Source organism: Miniopterus schreibersii (genome assembly GCF_964146895.1).
Source record: "Miniopterus schreibersii genome assembly, chromosome: 14".
In the NCBI taxonomy this organism is placed as follows: domain Eukaryota; kingdom Metazoa; phylum Chordata; class Mammalia; order Chiroptera; family Miniopteridae; genus Miniopterus; species Miniopterus schreibersii.
In genome coordinates this window covers 41,268,548-41,293,207 of record NC_138114.1, presented here as the reverse complement: position 1 = coordinate 41,293,207, position 24,660 = coordinate 41,268,548, and the positions used below count along the sequence as shown (strand labels likewise).

Genomic DNA, 24,660 nt, shown 5'->3' with positions numbered 1-24,660 from the left:
TTATCTTTATTTTTTGAAAGTATTACAGATGTCCCCCCTTCTTTTCCCCCGTTGATCCCTTCCACCCCACAACCTGCCCCCCCCAGGCCTTCACCACACTTGTCTGTATCCATGGGTTATACATATATGCATATAAGTTCTTCGATTAATCTCTCCCCACCCACTCCGCCACCCCCACCTTTCCTCTGAGATTTGTCAGTCTGTTCCATGCTTCTGTGTCTCTGAATCTGTTTTGTTCATCAGTTTATTTTGTTCATCAGATTCTACCTATGAGTGAGATCATGTAAAACTGAATCAGGAAGAACCAGAAAACCTGATATGCCAACAAAAAACTGATGAAAACAAAGCAGTAATCAAAAAACTCCCAGCAAACAAAAGCCCTAGTCCAGATGTCTTCACAGGGGAGCTTTACCAAGCATTCTACTTATTACAGCAGTCCCTTTAACATTTCTTGCAATGCTGGTTTGGTGGCAGTAAACTCCTTTAGACTTATTATTATTTTTTGGTCTGGGAAGCTCTTATTTCACCATCTATTTTGAATGAAAGCCTTGCTGCATAGAGTAGGCTTGGTTTCAGATCCTTGCTTTTCATTACTTTGAATACTTTATATACTTCATGCCATTCCTTTCCGGACTATAGAGTTTCTGATGAGAAATCAGCTGATGGCCTTGTGGGAGCTCCTTTGTGGGTAACAGATTGCTTTTCTCTTCCTACCTTTAAGATTCTCTCTTTGTCTTTAATTTTTGGCATTTTAATTATTATGTGTCTGGGCTTCTTTGGGTTCTTCTTGCCTGCGACTCTCTTTGCCTCCTGAACTTGTGTGACTTTTTCCTTGACCAGGTTAGGGAAGTTTTCTGCCATTATTCAAACAGGTTTTCTATCCCTTCCTCACTTTCTTCACCTCTTGGCATCACTGTGATGTGAATGTTGTTATATTTCATGCTGTCCCACTGCTCCCTTAAGCTGTCGTCTTGTTTTTTAATTGTTTCTTTTTGGATCTCTGATTGAGTGCTTTTTTCTACCCTGCCTTCTAATCTGCTGTTTGTCCCTTCCATTGTGTTCTTTATTTCTGCTTGTCATTCTGAATTTCCTTCATAGTTTTTATATCTTTTCTCATGCTGTTGAGCATCCTTACAGTCATTATTCTGAACTCTATAGCTGGTAGATTGCTTATCTCCATTTCACTTAGCTCTTCTTCTGGAGAATTCTTTTGCTCTTTCATTTGAGGCTGCCTCTTTGAGTTTGTTTCTATGTATTAAGTAGACCTGCTAGGACTCCCAGTCTTTTTGGATGATCTCTGGTGCATGCCAATGTCAGACACTGTGACTGGCTTTGGGTACCCTGTTTGGAGCTATCAGTGATCCACAACTTGTGGCTCCCTCTGCTGAGGCTGGGTGTGTAGGAAAAGGCAAAATTTCTCCTTTATTTGGTTAACAAAATCGTCTGAATTTGCTACATGAATTTTTTTTTTAAACCCTTATTATATTTAAATAGTCTAGCAAATAACTTCTCAAGTTAATTTTATACTTGAATAAGATTTTATCTAAACTTTTGTAAGTACCAGTGCTTTTATTTTGTAAACAGTATTTGGAAATCTTTTTTCTTTTTTTAAAAAATATATCTTTATTGATTTCAGAGAGAGGAAAGGAGAGGGAGAGAGAGATAGAAACATCAATGATGACAGAGTCATTGATCGAGCCCACAGCCCGGGCATGTGCCCTGACCGGGAATCAAACCCTGATTGCCTGGATCCTAGGTCAACGCTCAACAGCTGAGCCATGCCCGGCTGGGCTGGAAATCTTGATAACTTAAAAAAATATTACAGATCAAAGTATATATCTAAAAGAATTGAAAACTGGTGTTCAGGCAAATACATTGTACATACATGCTCATAGCACTATTTATAAAGGTGGAATAGTCCAAATGTCCATCAACAGATGATTGGATAATCAAAATGTGGTATATAAAAACAGGAATATTTATTATTCAGCCATAAAAAGGAATGAGGTGTCTGAGACATAGTACAATATGGATGAAACTTGAAAATACTATGCTAAGTGAAAAACTCGATGCAAAAGATTATATATTGTATGTATGATACAACATTATGAATGTATTAAATGCCATTGACTTATTTTTTATCAATACAATTTGTTGTCTTAATTCATTGTGCTAAGAAATAACATTGAGTACTAATAACCTGTGTGTGTACTATGTACATTTATGCTGAACTCTTTACTCTTTGAAAAAATTTTATTGATTTTTAGAGAGAGGGGTGAAGGGAGGGAGTGGGGGAGGGGAGAGGGAGAGAGAGAGCAGTCTGCTGTTCCACCCATTCATGCATTCACTGGTTGCTTCTTGTGTGTGCCCTGACCAGGGATCGCACCTGCAACCTTGGTATATTAAGACGATGTGCTAACCAACTGAGCTACCTGGCCAGGATGGTTAGCATTTTCAAAACTGGAAATAAGTTAGGTTGCAGATGTTTTCACAAACATTGGTATTTTAATTTTTTTTCAATAACAGTTGACATTCAATATTCTGTTAGTTTGAGGTATGTTGCATAGTGGTTAAACATTTATATAACTAAAAAATGATCCCCTCAATAAACCTAATACCCACCTGGCACCATACATAGTTATTACAATATTACTGACTGTATTCCTTATGTTGTGCTTTATATCCCCATGACTATTTTGTAACTGCCAATTTGTTCTTAATTCCTACTCTCTTTTTTACCCAATCCCCCAACTCTCCTTCCATCTGGCAACTCTGTATCTATGAGTCTGTTTGTTTTGACAAACATTGGTATTTTAATAAAATGTTATTAAATTCATTATCTTTAAAAGGATATGTTTCATCTTTATTTAAAACTATTTACAGATGAAAACTTTGAAAATACAAATGAAACCTGGAATAGTGCCTAGTGTTATAGTATTTAAGGTAGACACTTAGCTGCTCACCTCATTTTATTATTATTATATTCTTAAAATACATCTTTATTGATTTCAGAGAGAGGAAGAGAGAAGGAGAGAGAGCTAGAGACATCAATGATGAGAGAGTCGTCATTGATCTGCTGCCTCCTGCAGTCCCCCAACTGGGGATGGAGCCCGCAACCTGGGCATGTGCCCTGACTTGGGAATCAAACCGCAGTCTCCTGGATCCTAAGTCAATGCTCAGCTGCTGAGCCACACCTGGCCAGGCTGTTCACCTCATTTTAGATGTTCACTCTAATGAGATGAAATGTTTTAGTTTATTTCTCTAGTCCATGGTCTTTTATACCAGCTGAAAGATAATTTTTATACAAATATGTAAAAGTATGATAAAATTAGAAATCAAATTCATTATTTACATTTATACCATCATCAATTGAGCTTAGTATGTTGATTTAGAAATTGTTTACACATTTTGAAACATTAACTGAAAATTATGTATTTCTATAAATCTGTGGTCTCGGTCCCTTTTCTAGAATTTAGGGTTAAAGTTATTATTATTTTGAAGTGATGTATATGATCTGTCTGAATAGAAATTATCATATGAAACATTTTCCTAAATTTATATACTTTAGAAGTATCAGTGTTTTTTTAGCATATTTACCATCTTCAGTATATTGAAATAGATAATTTTATCAGGCAGTTGCAAGTTAGAGTTTTTCTAATTTTTTTTTTTTTAATATATCTTTATTGATTTCAGAGAGAGGAAGGGAGAGGGAGAGAGAGAAACATCAATGATGAGAGAGTCATTGATTGGCTGCCTCCTGCACACCCCCTGCTGGGGATCGAGCACACAACAGGGGCATGTGCCCTGACCAGGAATTGAATTTTGATCTCCTGGATCCTAGGTGGATGCTCAACCACGTCTGGCTGGGCAGAGTTTTTCTAATTTTTAAAAAATCAAGATATCAGCCTGGCTGGTGTGCCTCGTTTCAATGTTGTCCCATGCACCAAGAGGTCACTGGTTCAGTTCCCAGTCAGGGCACATGCCCAGGTTGCCAGTTCAATCCTCTGTATGTGGTGTGCAGCAGGCGGCCGATCAATGTTTCCCTCTCATTGATGTTTCTCTCTCTGTCTCTACCTCTCTCTCCCCTTCCATTCTCTCTAAAAATCAATGGAAAAAATATCCTTGGGTGAGGATTAACCAATAAATAAATAAATAAATAAATAAAGTATATATTTTAAAAAATGAGGTATCAGCATAAAAATACCAATTTAAGCTACTAAATTACAATACTGATTTTCTTTTCTAGAGTTAAGCGTACAATTAAAATGACAACCTCCTGGAGTGATCGGTTACAGAATGCAGCAGATCTGCCTGCTAACATGGATAAACATGCCCTGAAAAAGTATCGGCGAGAAGCCTATCATCGGTAAGTATTTTGTCTATTTAATCCTCAAAACAGCTCTATAAAGTGGACACATTGTCTTCATTTTACAGATGATGAAATTAATGTACAGAGAAGTTAGGTAATTTATTCTAGATTATATAGTGAGTTTATGGTTCAAACCTAGTTCGAAGTCTAGACTTTTAGTCGCTAATACACCATACTGCTGCTGCTGCCATTCTTTTTAAATTCCTCATAGCTGTTTATTACTAAAAAATAAAAGTCCTTAATAGCAGTCTTCAGCTGCTAGAAAATTGCACTTTAATAAGAGTGAAATTCTTCCCCGGCCAGGTGTGGCTCAGCAGTTGAGCGTCGACCTAGGATCCAGGCAATCGGTTCGATCCCCGGTCCGGGCACATGCCCTGGTTGTGGGCTGCAGCCGATCAATGACTCTCCCATCATTGATGTTTCTATGTCTCTCTCCCTCTCCTTTCCTCTCCCTGAAGTCAATAAAGATATAGTTAAAAAAAAAAAAAAAAAGAAAATTCTTAATTGACATCTACCACAAACTGATTATAATTTTTAAATAGATTTTTAAAATTGTTCCTACTGGCTACTGTGTGTTAGATTGAATGTGGCTAACTCTGGGTATCAGCAACGTTTTCTTATATAGATTTAAGAGTTTCAAATTTTCTCCAAATTCTTTTTACATATTTTTAAAGTATGTTTTTATTGATTTTAGAGAGGATGGGAGAGAGAGAAATAGAAGCATCAATGAGAGAGAAACATCAATATCGATCTGCTGCCTCCTATATGCTCCCCACTGGGGATCCAGCCCAAAACCCGGGCATGTGCCCTGACCAGGAAATGAACCGGTGACCTCCTGGTGCATAGGTTGATGCTCAACCACTAAGCAACACTGGCTGGATTCAGAATTCTTTAAATGTTTAAAATGTATTTTCAATTTATTTGCAACTTTTAATAGATTCAATTAAATGGCTGCTTCTACCTAAATCTTAAGTAGCTAAGATTCTTGGAAGTAAGTACTGCATTTAGGAATTATTTGTTTTTAGACAAAAATTAGAAGTTTATACTTTCTGTTAATTTGTAGGATAGAAAAGTCTGGGCCCTACTAGAACTATTTCTGCTTCCCATTTTATGGAAAACCAGGAATAAGTAGAAGTGCCTGTTGCATTGGTAGTGCTAAAAAGTTGTATGGGAATTCTAGGAAGTCTTCAACAGCTCATAATTACTTATCCGTTTGGGGGCTAGAGGAAAGAGGAAATACTACTATTAAAGTCTTGCTGGAAAGATGCCTAAAGTAGTTTATAATAAGTAACTTAAAATAGTTTTGACAAAAAAATAATTCTATCCCATTCTTTGTGTACAATGCTAGGTTAGAATTAGGTAACATTTTAGCATTTCAGAAGAATTAATATTTTGAAGAGAATAGTTATTTGATATTGAAAATTAATTATTGTATCATTAGTTAGTTTTTAAAGTAAATTGGTGACATTTCCCTGATGGTAGGTCATTCACTGTGTGTTTTTTTTAAAGTTTTATTTACTACAATGTTAGTTTACATTATAAAAAATAATGTAAGAAGAAATATTGTAAGTACTACTTGTACTATATAATAATCACTTGAAAACATACCGATAGTTCAAGATGAAAAATTAGGAGAAAGAAGATGGTGGCGTAGGTAACAGCTGTACCCGCCGCCTCCCGCAACCACATCAAAATTACAACTAAAATACAGAATAGCCTCCTGAAATCTAGCTGAACAGAAGCTCTACAACCAGGGAACTGAAGGAGCAATGAGACTGGTAGGAGGGGCAGAGATGCGGGCGGATCCGGGCTGGATCCCCGAGACTCTACTGCGGGCCCACATCCAGTGCTGCAGTTTAAACCTGAGAGGGATATCTCAGTGGTGGAGGTTTCCTGGAGGAGTGAGGAGTCATAGCCCCACAGCAGGCCCCCAGCCCAGGGCTCCAGAGCCAGGAAGAGAAGTCCCCACAACTTCAGCTGTAAAAACCAGCAGGGACTATCCCTGAGGGACACGGAGGCTGCGGGAGCCCCAGTCAGCTCTCTTAAAGGGCCCACGCACAGACTCACTCAGACCTGCTCCCTCTGAGCCCCGTCGCCAGGCAGCAGCTTGAAAGGAACCTGAGACATTTGGGGAGGAACTAACTTGCCTGAGATTGGGGCGAGAGGTAGAGGGTCAGCTTTCTCCCAGGCAGAAGAGCTGGCAGAGGCCATTGCTCCTTTGACGAGTCCTCCTAGCACATAGCCGGCAGGCAGGCACCATATTTGAATCACTAGCATCTGACTCACACCTTTGGCCCCACCCTGGTGATTCCGGGAGGCCCTGCCCCTCCCTACCTGCAAGCTCATCCAGGCCATTTCCAGTGGCTTTTCTATGCAAGTGGCCTCTCGAGCCTCATGCTTAGGACTTTCCTAAATCTCTCTAACAAGCAGCAGTGTGCCCCATACGGCTTGGTAAGTGGCCCCAGGCCTGGCACTAGTGGCAGCCTGCATTGGTTCATAGCTGGGCCTCTCTTGGATACCTCCAAGCCCAGCACAAGTAGCAGCCAACTACGGTTTGCTGTGTAGCTCATGCTGGGTAGCCCTGGACAAGGCACTGGCAGAGGCTGACTTTGCACCTCCTGGGAGACCCCAGAGACAGTGCACCTGGTTGTCAGACTTGACCATGCCAGCAGCAACCAAGGCTCAACTACAACAGGACAGTGCACACAGCCCACACAGGGGAGCACCTAGAAGGCCCAGCTAAGGTGACTGGGGAGACTGAGCCACTGGACCCTACAGGACACCTACTACACAAAGCCACTGTACAAATTCCAGGTGACATAGCAGCTCTACCTAATACATAGAAACAAACACCTGGAAGCAGCCAAAATGTGGAAGCAAAGAATCATGTCACAAAGGAAAGAACAGAAGAAATCTCCAGAAAAGGAACTAAATTAAATAGAACCAAGCATACTACTAGATACAGAATTCAGAATTATGGTTATAAGGATGCGCAAGGATATTAGTAAGACTATTACGAAAACAAGTGAGACCATTGATGACCTAATAAAGTACCAATCAGAAATGAAGGCTACATGAACTGAAATGAAGAATAATTTACAGGGAATCAACAGTAGAGTAGAGGATGCTGAGAATCAAATCAGCAATTTGGAATATGAGGAAACAAAAAACACCCAACCAGAAGAGCAAAAAGAAAAAAGAATCCAGAAATATGAAGATAGTATAAGGAGCCTCTGGGACAACTTCAAGAGGCCCAACATTCGTATTATTGGGGTACCAGAAGGAGAAGAAAGAGCAAGAAATTGAAAACCTATTTGAAAAAATAATTACGGAAAACTTCCCCTACCTGGGGAAAGAAATAGACTTGCAAGTCCAGGAAGCACAGAGGGTCCCAAACAAGAGGAACCCAAAGACGCCTACAGCAAGACATACCATAATTAAAATGCCAGAGGTTAAAGACAGAGAATCTTAAAAGCAGCAAGGGAAAAGCAGTTAGTTACCTACAAGGGAGCCCCCATACGACTCTCTGCTGATTTCTCAATAGAAACCTTGCAGCCAGAAGGATGTGGCAAGAAATAAAGTGATGAAAAATAAGAACCTACAACCAAAATTACCCAGCAAAGCTGTCATTTAGAATTGAAGGTCAGATAAAGAGCTGCTCAGACAAGGAAAAGCTAAAGGAGTTCATCACCACCATACGAGTACTACATGAAATGTTGAAGGGTTTTCTTTAAGAAGAAGCTAATGAGCAAAAGAACCTGACAAACGAAATAGATCCAGAGACTTGACGCATGCAACAGATGATCATATTTCAGAGGGAAGAGGGAATGGGGTTGGAGCGTGGGAAGAAATTAACCAAAGAAGTTATATGCATATATGCATAACCCATGGATACAGACAATGACGGGGTGGAGGCCTGGGGAGAGGGTTAATGGGGGGGGGGGGAATGGGACACCTGTAATACTTTCAACAATAAAGATAAATTTTAAAAAAAGATGAAAAATACCGACTTTCAAAAGCTTTATATTCAAATCAATTCATGATTTATACAAACTTTGATCACTTTTTGTGATAACCTTCCTGCCATCCTGTGTCACATTCTTAGAATGATGCAAATGGTGAACTCTGAACCTTCCGAAATGTGCCAATTTTTGTATTCTGTTTAAAATGTGTACTGCCTTTTCCAAATTCCAAATAATCTTTTCTGCTTTTTCTTTTAGCTTATTATGTTCATTGGGAATGCTCATAACTTCTACATTTTTTATTCGGTTTGGTCGAAGGGATTTTATGTTTTCTCACCATCCAAAACAATTTCAAGTATTTGTTGAATGGGTTGAATAACAGCTTCATGCAGTGGAAGCCATCCTTTTTCATCAGCTTCATCCAACAAATATTTATATTTCACATACTCTTGGTGCTCAAGAATGTGACCTAAAGGAAACATGTGGGCTGACAACAAGTGTGTCTTGACAAGGTAGAAGTGCCAATCCATCCCACTGTAGGCAGTATACCCATTTACCTTGTTTTGTGGCCTCCAGTTTTCTATTTGATCACTTAGTGGTGCAAATCTATCAGAGAAAGAAAAATAAGCCATATTTTTACTAGTGGTATGCTTCAGGGAACCAAAAAGTTTACATAATTTTAATAATCAAGATCTACAGGAAATGCACACAACTGATCTACTTTAAAAATGTAAATGAGAGTCAGATACAGAGTATATTTATGATACATTGGAGGTAGGAGCATTAGTGAAAATAACAAAATACAAGATTATGACACTGTCTCTGAAATTAGTTACAAGCAGTGAAAAATAAATAAACAATTGGAGTCAGAGTCAGAAGAGCTGGGTTCAAGTTTTGTGATATTGTAACCCCGAGGAGGCCAATTTACCTCTCTGGGTGGTGATTTCTTCATCTGTAAACAGATGGGATTAAATAGGAAGATCTCTAATTTTTTTTTCCAACTTTAAAAACTTTATGCTCAGTAATGTTTGTTGCAAATTAATAATTGCTTACTTGGGATTTTATGATCCATAACTGCATGTCAGAGCCTTTAATCAACTGATCTACAAGTGAAAATGGACTGAGAATTTACTGAACAAACTCCCAGTCACTGGCCCAGCAGGTCATGATTTCAGTCCTCATGACAATTCTCTGGGTGTGTGTTTATTCAAAGGAAACAAGGTATTTCATAATAAGTTGATCTAACTCTATCAAGCAGAAACATCTGCTGTGTAGCATTTCTAGGTGTTAGGCTGTTGTTATTCCTTAAACCCTGAAGGAGAAACATTTCAGGTTCCCGTCAAGGTATGAAGACTCAAAATCAGTCAGTGATACTAATGATTCTTTGCAGTGTGTGAAACATGTTGCTACATATTCATGGGAATTAAAGTGTAACAGTGTTTATGTATATCCACATAAATAAAACACATAACTTGCCTTTATATGGGGAGAGGTGTTTTATACTTTCTGTTCAGTTATTTGCTTTGAAGTATACATTTCGTTATGATGTAACATTCATCATTGGAAACAAGGGTTAGAATTATGCAATGAAGAGAGGTCATCTGGTAAACATTAAGTGTCCTAATTGTATTTAATATGTCGTAGCCTGAGTGTACTTCTGACTCATTTGGAATGATATTTCCTGGAAAAATTTAGACAGACTCAGCACCCAACATTCTTCATATAGATGAGTGCAGTTTGAAATAATAGAAATAGAAAAAGCATCTTCATGGGTTTGAATTGTTAGATCATTTAAAACTTTTTTCTTTTTTTATTGTAGTAAAGTATACACAACATAAAATTTACCATATCACTATTTTTTAAGTGTTCCGTGGTATTAAATACATTCACATTGTGCAACCATCACCACCATCCATCCCTTTAACTTTTTTCATATTGTAAATTTGGAACTCTGTACCTACTAAATAATAACTCCCCGTTCTCTCCTTCTTCCAGCCCCTGCCAACAACCACCATTATACTGTCTTTATGATTTTGACTATTCTAAGTACCTCATCTAAGTGTAATCATAGTATTTGTCTTTTTGTGACTGGCTTATTTCTCTGAGCATACTGTTCTCAAGGTTCATTTATTGTAGCATATTGCAAAATTTCCTTTTAATATAAAAAATTGGGTTTTTGAACTCTTGTAGGCATTTACTTTTGTTAATTAAAAATTTTAAACAGAAACCATTTAGAAGACATTTATTTTAGTTTTCTAGTTAGGTCAGTTTGTACTGTATTCTGTTTCCAGGGCATTTTATTAAATATATTTCTTGGCAATGGTAATTTACCATTGGCTAAATTAGGCAGACTATTGTGAACATTTGTCATAAACTGTACATTGTATGTGATGCCTTAGAATTTACTTTTAGAAGAAGCTGAGTACTTTTAGTTAATAAACATCTAACTTCCAGCTTTTTTCTTGCTTAATATTAGTCCTATAAATTTCAATATGGAAATGATGGTCATGTGTCACTATTAAGAAATTAGCCTTCAGAGTGTATGACTGTTGTTCTTCCATTTCCTTATTATGGTTGTTGAGTCTTCTAAGCTGAGGATAATCATCAGGCCAAACCCTTCATTGAAATGTGTTTTGCTGTTCGGTGAGAAGATAGGCTGAGCTGCTCAGATGTTATAGTGGCTTGAAGAGGGCAGGTTAGATAATTACCTCTTAAACAGTTCCTTGTTTAATACCTAGATTCTAATAGTGATCAATACACATCAGAATTTGTATCTACAAATCCCAGAATGGAACAATTAAATTTTTCATCTGCTTTCCACGTTGACTGTGTCCAGGATGCCGAAGTCAGGTATTTGGTTTTACCCTTTTAAAGTTTCAATGATTACATTATAGAAGAATTTCTATAAGTGAGTTGGCTCGCTCTTTGTGAAAACAGTTTATGGATTCAGCAGTGGTTTTTATCGTGTTGATAGTAATTGGGCTTGTGAATTTTTGATTTACTAGTCTTTTACCTTATTTTAAAAGAAATTGCAATCACTTTATACTTAAAGTTCTTTGTATATTTATCCGAAGTTATTTTTAAATTAAAATTTAAGCCTCCAAAACCATACCAGTTTTCATTTAAACCTGTTGAACAATAGCTTCTTCTCCAATAGGAATAAATTTATTGTATATGTTTAAAGAATAAAAAGGAATTTGTGTGCTTGAATAAAAATTATTTTGTAGAACTTGTAGCTTGACACACTAGTAGAATTAGAAATGTTGATTTTTTTTTAACTTCAAATGAAAAGCAGGTATTAGGTTTTATGCAGAAAGGGACTGTGAATTTGATAAATTGTATTTCTCTTTTAACCACTTACTAATATCACATGAATGTCATTCAGCTTACTAGTTGTGTTCTCGATCAAGCTGAATTAACCTGCCATTTTAGTATAGGTTTAAATATTCAAATGGACAAGTTGTTAAAGTTTCAGTGGCCATTTTATAAATTGAAAAATCACATTGGAAATACAGATTCTCAGGAATGCCAAGCAGTCATGTTTCTTAAATAATGTACAGATGGCATATATCTTGTCAGAATAAGAAGCATGAGGTAGGGTATCAGAACTGTGGTAAATTTTTTTGTTAGTATAGCATTCTTTATGGTTTGATTAGTGTTTCACACTTCTAGGGCAGTGATTCTCAACCTTTTTTCATCTCATGGCACACAAACTAATTACTAACATTCTGCAGCACACCAGAAAAGGTATTATATTTTTTGCTGAACTGACAAAAAGAAAAAAGGGGTAACACTTTGATTCATTCACATTGGACAGCTCTTGTCATGTTGGCTGTTGTCGTTTTTTATTAGACAATCTAAGGGAAAAGAGGTTAGTGCCCCTGACTAAATAGTCAAGTATTGCATGTTTTAATAATTCTTGTGGCACACCAGTTGAAAATTGCTGTTTTAGGGAGTGACAGATGAGGATTCAAGGACTAGTAAGGGTTTTTTTAGGCTGTTTATTTCATCTGAAAACATTTCATCTATGGAATACTATTTAGTAATAAAAAGGGATGAACTATTAATACATATAGCTTTGATATATCTGAAGAAAATTATGCTGAGTTAAAGCCAATCCCAAAAGGTTTATACTGTATGATTTCATATCTGTGATATTCTTGAAATGACAAAATTAAGATGAGAACAGAGTAGTGCTTGCCACTGGTTAGGAGTTGTGGTGCTATACTACTTTATAAAATACAAATTCTCTAAACTTTCTTGTTCCTAAAATATTCTCAATTGGTTTTTCTGTCACCATTCCTTCTGTGCTTCTTCCAAGAACACTATACCTAGAAGTAAAATGAAAAGACAAAGTGGTGGCAGCAAGGAAGAGAAAGAATAAAAGATAACATCTTTTATTTAATGAAATCCTATAATAAACTCAGGTTGAGGACATGTTCTTCATATTTGGATAGCATATTTCACCTTCAGGGACTCTTTTGTGTATGTCTTCTTTTATTCACTGTAATGCCTGAGAAATAGATTCATCCATGTTTTTGTGTGTATCAGTAATTTGTTCTTTTTTATCACTGTGTGGCATTCCATTGTATCAGTATACCACAATTTATTGCTTTTCTGTTGATGGACTTTTGGGCTTTTTATAGTTTTTAGCTATTTAGTATAAAGCTGAGAAAATATTTGTAAATCCCACATCTGTTAAAGGACTTGTATCCAGAATTTATAAAGAACTTTATAATTTTAACAATGTGAAAACAACTCAGTGAAATGGGCAAAAGACTAACATGTCACTACAGAGGATATATGTGTAGCATAAAAGCACATGTTTAACATCATTAGCTATTAAGAAATACAGATTAAAACTATAGTGTAGCCCTGGCTGGTTTGGCTAGCTCAGTGGTTAGAACATCGGCCTGCGGACTGAACGGTCCCGGGTTCAGTTCCGGCCGGGGCATATACCTCAGTTGCAGGCTCGATCCCCAGCCCTGGTCGGGGTGCATTCGGGAGGCAGCCAATCAATGTGTTTCTCTCACATGGTGTGTCCTCCCCCCCTCCCTCTCCCTCCCTCTTTCTCTCCCCCCCCCCCCCCACTCTCTGAAAAGCAATGGAAAAAATATCCTCTGGTGAGGATTAAAAAAAACCCAAAAAACCCCAAAACACAAAAAACTACAGTGTATATGCCTATTACAGTGACAATAATAAAAAATACAGATAGTACCAAGTGTTGCCAAGGATGTGGAGCAACTGAAACTCCCATGCATTGCTGGTAAAAGGCAAAATGGTATAGCCACTCCGCACAACAGTTTGGTACTTTCTTATAATGTTAGAGACACTTATGACTCAGAAATGGGTAGAGGTGAAGAGGGCATAGAGGGGATAAAAGGTGATGGAAAAAATAAAATGAAAAATGAAAAAAAACTGCTGCAGAAAGTTACACCATGGACAACAGAACCAATTTCAGCCTGCGATGTGGTGTGATCACGTGCTAATCATTCACAGAACATTGTTTATAAGTGGTGACTCTTGGATTTAAATATGTAGACTACGTTTATAGCTATGTGATAATTATTTATGTCAGTGAAATTACTACAGTGTTTTTTCCAACATATGGCCTATTTGCCAGAATTTGTTTAAAGTAACAGTGAATTAATAACAGAAAAATAACCTATTGCCCTAGCTGGTTTTGCTCAGTGGTTAGAGCCATCAGCCCATGGACTGAAGGGTTCTGGGTTCAGTTTTGGCCAAGGACATGTACCTTGGTTGTAGGCTCAACCCCTGGCCCCAGTGGTCTGGGCTAGTGTGGGAGGCAACTAATTGATGTCTCTCTTTTACATCCATGTTACTCTCCTTCTCTCTCTCTCTCTCTCTCTCTCTCTCTCTCTCTCTTTTTCCTTCCACTCTCTCCGAAGAGCAATGGAAAAAATATCCTCGGGTGAGGATTGGAAAAACACACAACACCTGTTAATTTAATTATAAGCAAATCTTGGTTAGAAGCATTTTAAAATTAACAGGCTGTTAATTTTCACATATGACATGGGGACTGGAAATTTTGTTAAATCCGAAGTCCGTTAAATCGAGGTCCGTAAAATCAAGGGTATATTGTACTTATGACAGACAATAACCCTACTAGGTATTATCTATGATCTGTAGATAAAAATAAAATTTCAGCCTTAGGTTAAGTTATTTATTCAAGGTTCCACAACCAGAAAGTAGAGGAACTGGGGTTTAACTGTAGTTGTTCAGTGTTCATTCTCTTTCCATGACACCATACTGCTTTTCTAAATAAACTCAATTTAATTTTAGTTTGCTTTTTCAATAGTGCTTTTAGCTACTTGGTGACTAAACATTTTATTAACTAAGAGAAATCTTATGGTAAGATATTTAGGTAATATTTAAAGAGATAAAGTTTTTTTTTAATTTCAAATTTTAATTCCAGTAGTATTTCTTTAAGGTATGTATATTTTATTTTTAATTTGAATCACCACTAGGATTTATTTGCCCTCTCAGTGTTCTTAGACTTCAGCACAATTGTTTATTTCTTTCCCTGTTGCATAATCCCTATGCATTATATTGGTCAGGAGGCAGGAATGTTGCAGATGTTTTTCTTTCAAACCTCAGTTTGCTCTGAGATTTGGAATTAACCTTTAAAATGTTCTGGATTTATCCCCCATATGCCAAGGATCTGTAAATTTATTTTCACATGAGCTGAAAATTTCAGGCGATTGAGTAACAGATGTTTTCCTTAAAGGCAGTTAATGATCAGAAAAAAAAGACTTCAGTGTGGAAATACTTTAGGTTCCTTCTGTAATATGATCTGCACATACTTTCTTCTCTTGTGGTTCAGTTGTTCATTTTTGAAGGGAGGAAATAACTGATAATTAAAACATATATCCTGTTGATCCCCCCCCCACCCCCAGAGTAAACTGAAAATGATTTGGACTGACTAGGGCCACTCCATTCTGTGAAACTCACATTGTTTGCGTACTGTTGGCGGGCCTCATTAGGGGGTAAATTTGCTTTTTCTGTGTGTTTGCCAGTAATGATTCCTGTCTCTTACCGGAACTGGCCATTTGGATTGTCTCCTTCCTAAACTGGCCAGTCTTAAACAGTTCAGACCATTAGTTATTTTTCCTGCTCTCCAATTTTTTTCTGTTGTTCTTAGATTTTCAAGTATTTAAAGCCGAGGATATTGGTCACTGAGATATTGCCCGGCTAGGGTTCGGCATTGTGCCCGAATTTGTTGGGCCTCTCAGGGCCTGAGTTCTCTCTGTGCTTTAACAAATGAGCTACAGTTCTTAAGAGATCAGTGAAGCTTGTTTGTTGATCCTGTATTCTCATCCAGAGGAAGTAGACCTTTGAGAATGTCTAAGGAAGGGTAAGTGAGTTTATTACTCTTTTTTCCCTCATTTTTCTCAGCAAAGAGGGGGTGTAGTCATCTGAGTGAACTGAAAGATTACTAGTGCTACCAGTCAGAGTGGAGGTAGAGATTGAAAGAAATTCAGCTGAAAGCTTACATTGTTAGTGTTTCACATGTAATATATTATAAAGTTACTATTGCTATTTTGAAAAACAGCATTGTGGATGGATAATCTTAATAGGAATTTAGTGAATTTGGACACCCTGTTTACTCTGTGGTAAACTCATTTTGGTTTTTGGTAGAAAGTATTTATGAAGATTGGAAGCAATCAGTGGTGTCTTACCAGTTTTACAAAGAAATGGATGAAGTTTAAAAATTCAAAGGCATTTTAAAATAAATTATACCTTTAGACAATGGTGGGGAAGACTTGGTGAAAACAGCCTATGATTTTTCCTTTTGGGCATTGTAGGGAAAACCAAATTTTTTTGAATCCCCTATTTCTCTTTACAATGTGAAATAGTTCTGTGTTAGGTTTTTTTAATTGTTTTAATATTCTCTTATGCTTCAGAGTCTGAATTGTTACTGATTTTCTTTTTGTGATCACTATAATAGATTAACATGTAAGTTAATGTCTGCATATTGTTGATTATATCATTTCTAGCCTTCAGTCATAACTAGACTAGAGAGACATTCCCTTTGATTAAATAGGACATAGATCTCTCAAAAAAACCTTAAAAAGTACAGTAAAATTTTGATTTTGTGAAGCTCTTGTTTTTTTTCTAGTTCTGTTAGAAGTTTTGAAGTAATTTCAGAGCTTTGTGTTTATAATTTATTTCAATCTAATTATGTATTGATTATGAACAAAATAAAATTGGCCTACTTTACTGCCATTTTTAAACCTCATTATTGGATAAAGAAAACGAACTATGGTAAATGTAATTGTGTTATTTTTAGACCACTTTTAACATCACTAGAATTTTTAGGTTTCTTTAAATGTGAAAATTACGAAAGGGCTGCCTCTTTAGGTGTGTATGTTTTCTTACCTTCCAGTACTGGCTACAAACCTGCAGTTGTTAAATGATTTTTATGATAATCACAGGTGCTGATATATTTGTTAGTCTTGTACATATGGTTTATAAAGCTCACTTATAGATTTAAGAAGAACTATATTTCTAAGTGCAGTCAAAATGCTAATTTTTCCCCTATGGTAAAGCATATGTTAGAATTGGTTAGTTACAAGATCTATATAAACCAAAGGACATTATAAGGACTGAGATTTTTTTTAGGTTTATTTTTAGGGGTCCCTAGGGCAATTCCTGTACTGTCTAAATAGGTAATGAACCAAGTGCATTTGAAATGCATGGATCACATAAATGAAATCAGTTAGCTTTTATTCTCTTTAGCTATCTTTAGACATAAGTGGATAAATTTTGTACTTTGGGATGAAAATTTTTATATTTATAATTTTTATATATGTGATATTTTGACATGTAGTAGTCTGTCATTTAATATATAAGAAATATTTTCCTAATAGTAATAGGAAAAGATTGTTATAAGAGTTAAATCACCAAAAATTATACTTGAACTTATGGTAATCGAGACAGTGTAGTATTAGTATAAGAATAGACTTATGTAGATCTGTAGATCATTAAACCTAATAGGGAGTTTGTAGGTCCACACACATATATAGTCAATTGATTTTCTGCAGTGAGGCCAAAGTAATTTCATATAGAAAAAAAACAAACCCCAACCTTCTCCAAACCATATAAAAATAATGCCAACCTTCTCCAAACCATATAAAAATAATGCAAAATGGATTAAAGGTGTAGGCAGAAATCTTTGTGACTTTGAATTAGGTAAAGATTTCTTAGATAAAATACGTAAAACCGTGAAAGACAAAATTGATAAATTGGACTTCATCAAAAATTAAAAAACAGTTTTGAAAGACACCATTAATAAACAGACTGGGAGAAACTATTCTCAATACATAAATAACTGATAAAAAACTTATATCCAAAATATATGAAGAGTTTTTACAAGGCAACAATAAGGCAAACCACCCAGTTTAAAAATGGGCAAAAGATTTGGATATATACTTTATACAAAAAAAAATATGGTCAATAAGCACTGGAAATGGTGCTCTACATCATTAATCATTAGGGAAATAGAAGTTAAAACCTCAGTGAGATACTACTGCACCCACTAGAATGACTAAACTAATTAGAACAGTGATTTTCAACCTTTTCCATCTCATGGCAGACAAAAGCTAATTACTAAAATACTGCAGCACACCAAAAAAACATATTTTTGGCCAGTCTGACAAAAAAATACACTTTTAATTCATTTACACCAGACAGCTTTTGTGGTGGCTGTTGGCATTTTTCAATTTGACAGTCTAAGGGAAAAGAGGTCAGTGCACCCAACTAAATAGTCAGGTACTGCATGTTTTAAAAATTCTTGCAGTGCAGCGGTTGAAAATTGCTTAACTAGAATGACTAAAATGAAAAACACCGATCATGTGAAGCAACTGGAACTCTCCTGCAATTGCTGATGAGAATGCAAAATAGAAAACAGTTTCAGCAATGTCTTTTAAAGTTAAACATAAACTTACCATATGACCTAGTAATTCCATTTTTAGGTATTTGTATTTACCCAAGAGAAACAAAAGGGTACGTCCACACATATTTGTATGTGACTCTGCATAGCAGCGTTATAATAGTCAATACTGGGAACAACCCAAAATACCCATTAATTGAATGTATAAACAAATTGTGGAATACCCACACAATGGAATACTACTCAGGAATAAAAGAGCTAATTATATGGTGTGTATAACAACATGAATGAATCTCAGAAACACTGTGCTAGGAAAGAGGCGCAACCATCAACTACATGATGATTGATTCCATTTATAAGAAACCTGTAATGACAAACCATAGATCAGTGGTAGCCTGGGGCCAGGGCTTGGGGAGGGTGTTGCAAGATGACTTTAAGAAATGTTTTGGGTTGATGGTAGTAATTGTTACATCAGTGTATACAATTGCTAAACTCATCAAACTTTACACTTAAAATGGGTGAATTTTATTTTAAGTAAATCATATTTCAATAAAGTTGGTGGGAGAATGAGACTTGAAGAGTTCCTCAACTTGGCTTATTTAACTTTTTGTAAATGAAAAGATTATTCTTAATTCATATTCAAGAGAATATATTTGGGGAAATACAGATGCTGTAGGATGAATAATGCAGGAAAAAGTGCACCCTCCTTTCACTATCATGATTGAACCCTAGTACTCTACAGTTGTTAGAATGCCTTTTAGAGGCCAAAATGAGTTTTATCATTTGCTTTTATTTTAAATTCTAAATTTTGATCTCTCCTTTTCGCTATAGGCATAATCAGTAACTTGTTAATTTGTCCTCATGATAACATGGATAATCGTATTTTCTTTTCTCATTTTTATCCCGCAGAGTTGAACTTTGATCATTTGCTGCATTTTATAAGTTACCTCTCTGCATTGTTCTTTACTTTAAAAAATTGGGGCGAAAAGTGAAAAATAATTTAGAGGAAAATAGGAAAAAAAAGGATTGGAAAAAGATCTGGATTAAATTAGCCTGAAGTTTAGAATAGTAAATTTATTTTCAGAAGTACTTACCTCTGGTTTCTCCCTTAATTTGTGTATTTTTCTTATTTTGTTAGCCCTCCCACCATCCTGCTCTCATTACTGCAGTTTTTTCATTTGAGAATGAAGGTGAAGGGAATATTAATGTCTCTTAAACATTTTTAACGAATCTCCTTAAAGTTTGCTTTGAAAGCTTTGGTGGAAAGACAGTATGAGCACTACTCTTAATATTTTTTCCCTTTTAAGATACACATTTTTTCACATTTAAACATCTCTGAAATTGGGCTGCACCTAGTGGTATATCACCTAGAGTTAAGTGGAGTTCTTCCAGAGGATTTAATTTCTTTCAGTCACCTATGGGGCAACCTTTCCATCCTAGCAGTATAGATTCAGACCACAGGCCCGCATGACTTCTTGTTCAGTTTTTCAGGGGAGGTTTCCCCTCCCTGGACTCTGTCATGAGATGCACAGATTTCCTTTAATGTTCCTTCTCTGTTTCAGATTTATTTCTCCTTTATCCTCTTATTAGGGATATAGCCCTTCGATATCCTAGCTTTATGAGGCTCTGACTTTTCTTGGGCATTTCCCTCCATCCCATTTCCTAATAGCATATAGTATGGGTGAATTTTACAATTGATGGCATCTTACATTTTAATCATCTTTAATTTTGTTCTCTGCATGCCTCCATACTCACTTCCTTTCACTGGAACTTTTTATATTGAGTATTTAAGTGAAAAAAGAATATTATGATTAATTTATGTTTTATTTTAGAAATGATAATATGCTTGTTCAGACTTTTAAAGTGCAGGCTGCTGTTCTGGCACAATCTGATAAAATATATTCTTCCTTGAGGATGTTCTTCAGAGAAAATAGTAAGATAAATTAGTAAGCAGCTATTGACAGGAATTTATGAAAATAAAAACTAATGCTACTAAATAAAATATTTGCTTTTATAATCTAGTCCAAAATTTCTTGCTGTGTCTATATATTCATGGTATTTGAACTTCCAGTTTTTGGGAATCCATTTCATAAATTAGAGCGTTCTTACCTGTATTTTTAGATCACTAAGCAAACTAAAGTCTTGCCATTAAGTTTTTAAAATAACAGCTTAGTTGAGATGCAGTTTGCATACCATTTAGTTCATCTTTTTAAAGTGTACATTTCAGTGGTTTTAGTATATCCAGAGTTGTGCAACCAACACCACTGTCTAACTTTTAGAACATTTTCATTACCCCCAAAAGCAGCCTTGTACTCATTAACAAAAACTCCCCAATCCCTCCTCCCTACACAGCCTCTGGCAACCACTAACTACTATTAACTTTTTAGTTTAAGTTTAATTTTTAGTTCAGGTAAATAATTGTGTTTGTTTTTTACAAGGCCTTATGCTAAGAATTGGATTAAAACTCTTTGAAATCTTTGGATGTTCTAAATGAAAGTTACCGCAGTCGTAAATATTGACATCTGTCTTGTACTTAACTTTTTTCTTAAATTAGTTTTCTGATTTTTGTTTCTCATTATATTTCTATTTCCTTTTAGGAGACCCTCTAATTTATTCTGTAGGCCAGTGATTTTCAACCCTTTTCATCTCATGGCATACATAAACTAATTACTAAAATTCTGTGGCATATAAAAAATGTATTTTTGACTGATCTGACAAAACAATGGGTATAATTTTGATTCATTCACACTTGGCAGCTATTGTTGTTGGCTGTTGTCATTTTTTTAATTGACAATCTAAGAGAAAAGAGGCAGTGCCCCTTGGTTAAATAGTCAGGTATCGCATGTTTTAAAAATTCTTGCAGCTCACTAGTGTGCACGGTATGCTCGTTGAAATCGCTGCTCTAGGCTAATCTGTATTTTTTAGTTTTGTAGACTTTAACAGTAATTTGAATTCTCCCTTTAAAAATATCTTTATCATCACTGATATTGTATTCTAATGAGTGGAAAAGGGAAGCATTAAATGTCATAGTTATGTGATATTTAGCCAATTTTGTGCAGTGCCTGGCCTCAAAGTTTGTAATTCAGTAAAGAACACAAGAACTACCTATATACTTTATGTATGTAACAAAACATAGTAAGTGCCAAAATAAGGGATTTTGCATATTCAGAACTCTTATATAGATCACAACTTTATAGAATTTAATTGTTGGTGAAATCTCTTTAAATGGATAGGAAAGTAATCCGAAACCCAGAGGCATACTGTCATCGTCACATAGTTCTGTGGCACAGCAATTAATTTGACATTAGTGTGTAGGCAGATCAATTGGGACATGATTGCTAAAGAGTTAATGAGTTTCCCTGGCTGGTGTGGTTCATTGGGTTGGAGCATCATCCCATACACCGAAAGGTCAAAGGTTCAATTCCCAGTCAGGGTACATGCACTCTCTCCCTCTCTCCCCCTTTCTCTCCTCCTTTTCCCTCCCTCCCTCCCTTTCTTTCTAAAATCAATAAACATATCTTTGGGTGAGGATTAAAAAAAAAAAAGAGTTAATGGAGACCTGGGCAAATTGTTAGCAGTGTGAATTGAATAAAAGATCGGATTACAGAGACATTTGGAAATTTAAATGAAGGCACATGAAATGATTGAGACTGTGAATTTAAGAGAGAGGAAAGAATAGAAAGATTAACTAGATTTTGGGGTTTATGTGGAAAAATTAGGGTACCAGTAGCAAAAATAGGGACTAGTTTGTGAATAAAATACTAAATTAGGTTTTCAACAAAAATTTACATTATAACATTTTTCTATTAAGTTAAGCAGACACACACAGAGACACATCATTTAGTTCATAATCTCAATTTGCACTCTCAAGGGCTTGTAACTTTTTCTTTTCTCTGATTGTAACAAACGTTAAATATATAATTATACAAACCTATAACCAAAACATGTCCAAGAAGATTTAATACTTATATCATTAGTCTCATTTGTTGTTGCAGTAACTGCTTCGGGCGCTTGGCCAGGAAATTGTGACTCCTAGGCAGTGGGAGGAGTTAGGGATAAAGCTCGCCATTGCCAAAGAAATTCTATTCCAAATGGATTTGTGTGGAGCAACAGTGATATCCAATGACAAGTTAAATTAGACACAGAGGTGTTTTCTCCAACACTGTCCCAGAAGATACATGCTGTTGAGGGCCTGCTTCAGACTAAAAAAGTTTTCGAAGTTAGGTTGAACTCATAAAAAAAAAAACTTATACCAGGGACTTGAAGAAGAATTTTGTTATGTGACTTCAAGAACTAGTTGATTCAGATAGTTTCACACTTTGCAAAACGGCAACCAGTGACAGATGAGGTAATGCTGCTTTGAATTATGAGTTAAATCTCAAAACCACTGAGTTTGCTATTTACAGAATTTCAAATTTAGTAAATTGCATGTTTTCCCTTAAGTGGGAGAATATTAGATCACTCTTCTTAATGCACATAAATTAATAGTCTCATATTTTATAGTTAATATTTATGTTTATCCGTATAGAATTTCTTCAGATTCCATGCCTTACTACAGTCGGATATGATGGTAAAAGCTGTTAACATGTATCTTTGTGTTGAAGTGTGTATCTGGTTTTATAGTGTTCCTTTGTCTCCTAAAGATTGTTTCTCTTGTTTATGCTCAAATCTGTATCTTGTAGTTGACTTAGTGTGTATGTAGGAATTTCTGGCTGATAATTGTGTTAAGGCTGGATGCTTAAGGTCAGTCATGCTTCTCAGAGTGGCAACTTTGTACTTTATTTAAAGCAAGCTTTGGAATTTCACAAATATATTGAAGCTCTTAAAGATAGAGGTGGAGTATGTTTCACTGGTTAATAATTTAGAAAAGTGATATAAGTAAACTGGCATTGGCAAAGATACAATCAAGGTCTTGGAACCAACAGACATTTTGGATTCCCCAAGGCAGGTATCTTTGTTTGAAATGTGTGGTGGGACAGGGAGCCAGGCTTCTGTTAAAACAGTAAAGAATAATCATTAGTTTGAGGCCAAGAAATTAGATTTCCTTGAAGATTGTGTCCTGGAGACATGGTATTTCTGGCTCAAGGCTGTTTCTTTGCCGAAGTGCATACTTTCAGCATTTGGATGTTTATCATCTTTGTAAATTTTAACATATACTATATTGGTGCAATATGTATAATGTAGCTGTTCCATTTTGTCACTATAGCTTTTCTTTTGCACTTTAGATATTTGCACATAAATTGCAAATATCCCTATTGCCCCCTCCCATGTTTTGTAGCATAAACTAGGGAAAAAACAGGAGAGGTTAGAATATATGTGAGGTTTTTCTTTTTGTTTCATAATATAAGTGAATTAGAAGGGAAGATAGGAATTGTTGTTTCTCTTTTAAGCTCAGGAATTGCTTCTGTGGGTGAGGGTTAACTTATTTTGAATGAAAATGAAAAGATAAAGGACATTTGGTAAAATACATTCATTGGAAAAGGTCTTATTTCCTGATTTTAGGCATCAAGAAAGTCTTTCTTAGCTCTGACTGCTCTCTGAAGGGCAGCTTCTAGAATATATGTCACAAAACGGTACCTGCTTTGTTGTAGGCATTTAACAAATGTGTTGATTGAATAAAATGACCAAAGAGGAAAGAGTGCGATTTGATTGATATTTAGCAGTGGTTATTTTGGCAAAACAGTAAATTTTCATGTTACTGATATATGTCATTTTCAGAGTTTATATGGATAATACCTGAGGTACATTATGATATTTATGTTCTTTAAAAAATATATATGGTAAGATATATAGGCTTAGTTTCTCTTCTGACCAAGAAAGAAACTAATAAACCATCTTGCTGGGTCTGTTGATAGTTTCTTTTCATCTTTAGCACTGATTGAGTGATTTGGCCAAATTTCTTTTCTCCAGTGATTTTCATTGTGTCTAAAACCAGCTCGCATCTTTTTTCTATCAGAATCTGAGCTGTTTCTTTTATTATGTGGTCCTACAGATCTCTCCTGGATTGTATCACAAGGAAGAAAAATCTTCCCAATCGTTCCTGCCTGAATTCCCACAGAATATTTTAGGCATGTCAGCTGTTTGGGCTCTGAGCAAGGATTTGATCCAGTTGGCCCCCTAGCCTGAATTGAAAGTGTGTTTGAAAAGCCTAGGCATCAGTGGTAACATTGTTTCCAGAGTTAAAAATGTTACTTTGTGTCTTTTACCCCTGTTGTGACTTCAAAAGGATTTATGTAACGGGGGAAAATGATAATAAAGTAGATCAGTAAAAGCAGGGTGAAGTTTGGTAAAGTGCTAGAAGGGTCATGGTGATATATTTGGGGTAGTGGTATGTTTTAAAAGGTTTGGGGGAGGGTGTCATTTATTCTCTAGTCCCTTGTATCTTTTAGCTAGCCACTTCAGAGGTTTTTCAACTG

General features: G+C 35.9%; 1 protein-coding gene across 8 annotated transcripts in view; it reads left to right on the top strand.

Moving 5' to 3' along the window:
- The window catches only part of NT5C2 (5'-nucleotidase, cytosolic II), a 111,787-nt gene that overhangs the window by 49,791 nt on the left and 37,336 nt on the right, over nt 1-24,660 (top strand). For 6 of the 8 annotated variants that reach the window (XM_081158951.1, XM_081158950.1, XM_081158955.1 and 3 more), the window contains exon 2: nt 4,247-4,366. In XM_081158951.1, coding sequence (XP_081015077.1) covers nt 4,266-4,366 — 101 coding nt within the window. In that variant the 5' untranslated portion in view covers nt 4,247-4,265. Of the gene's footprint in view, nt 1-4,246; nt 4,367-15,584; nt 15,707-24,660 lie in introns of those variants that run through there. The other 2 variants (XM_081158953.1, XM_081158952.1) reach the window with 2 other exon arrangements.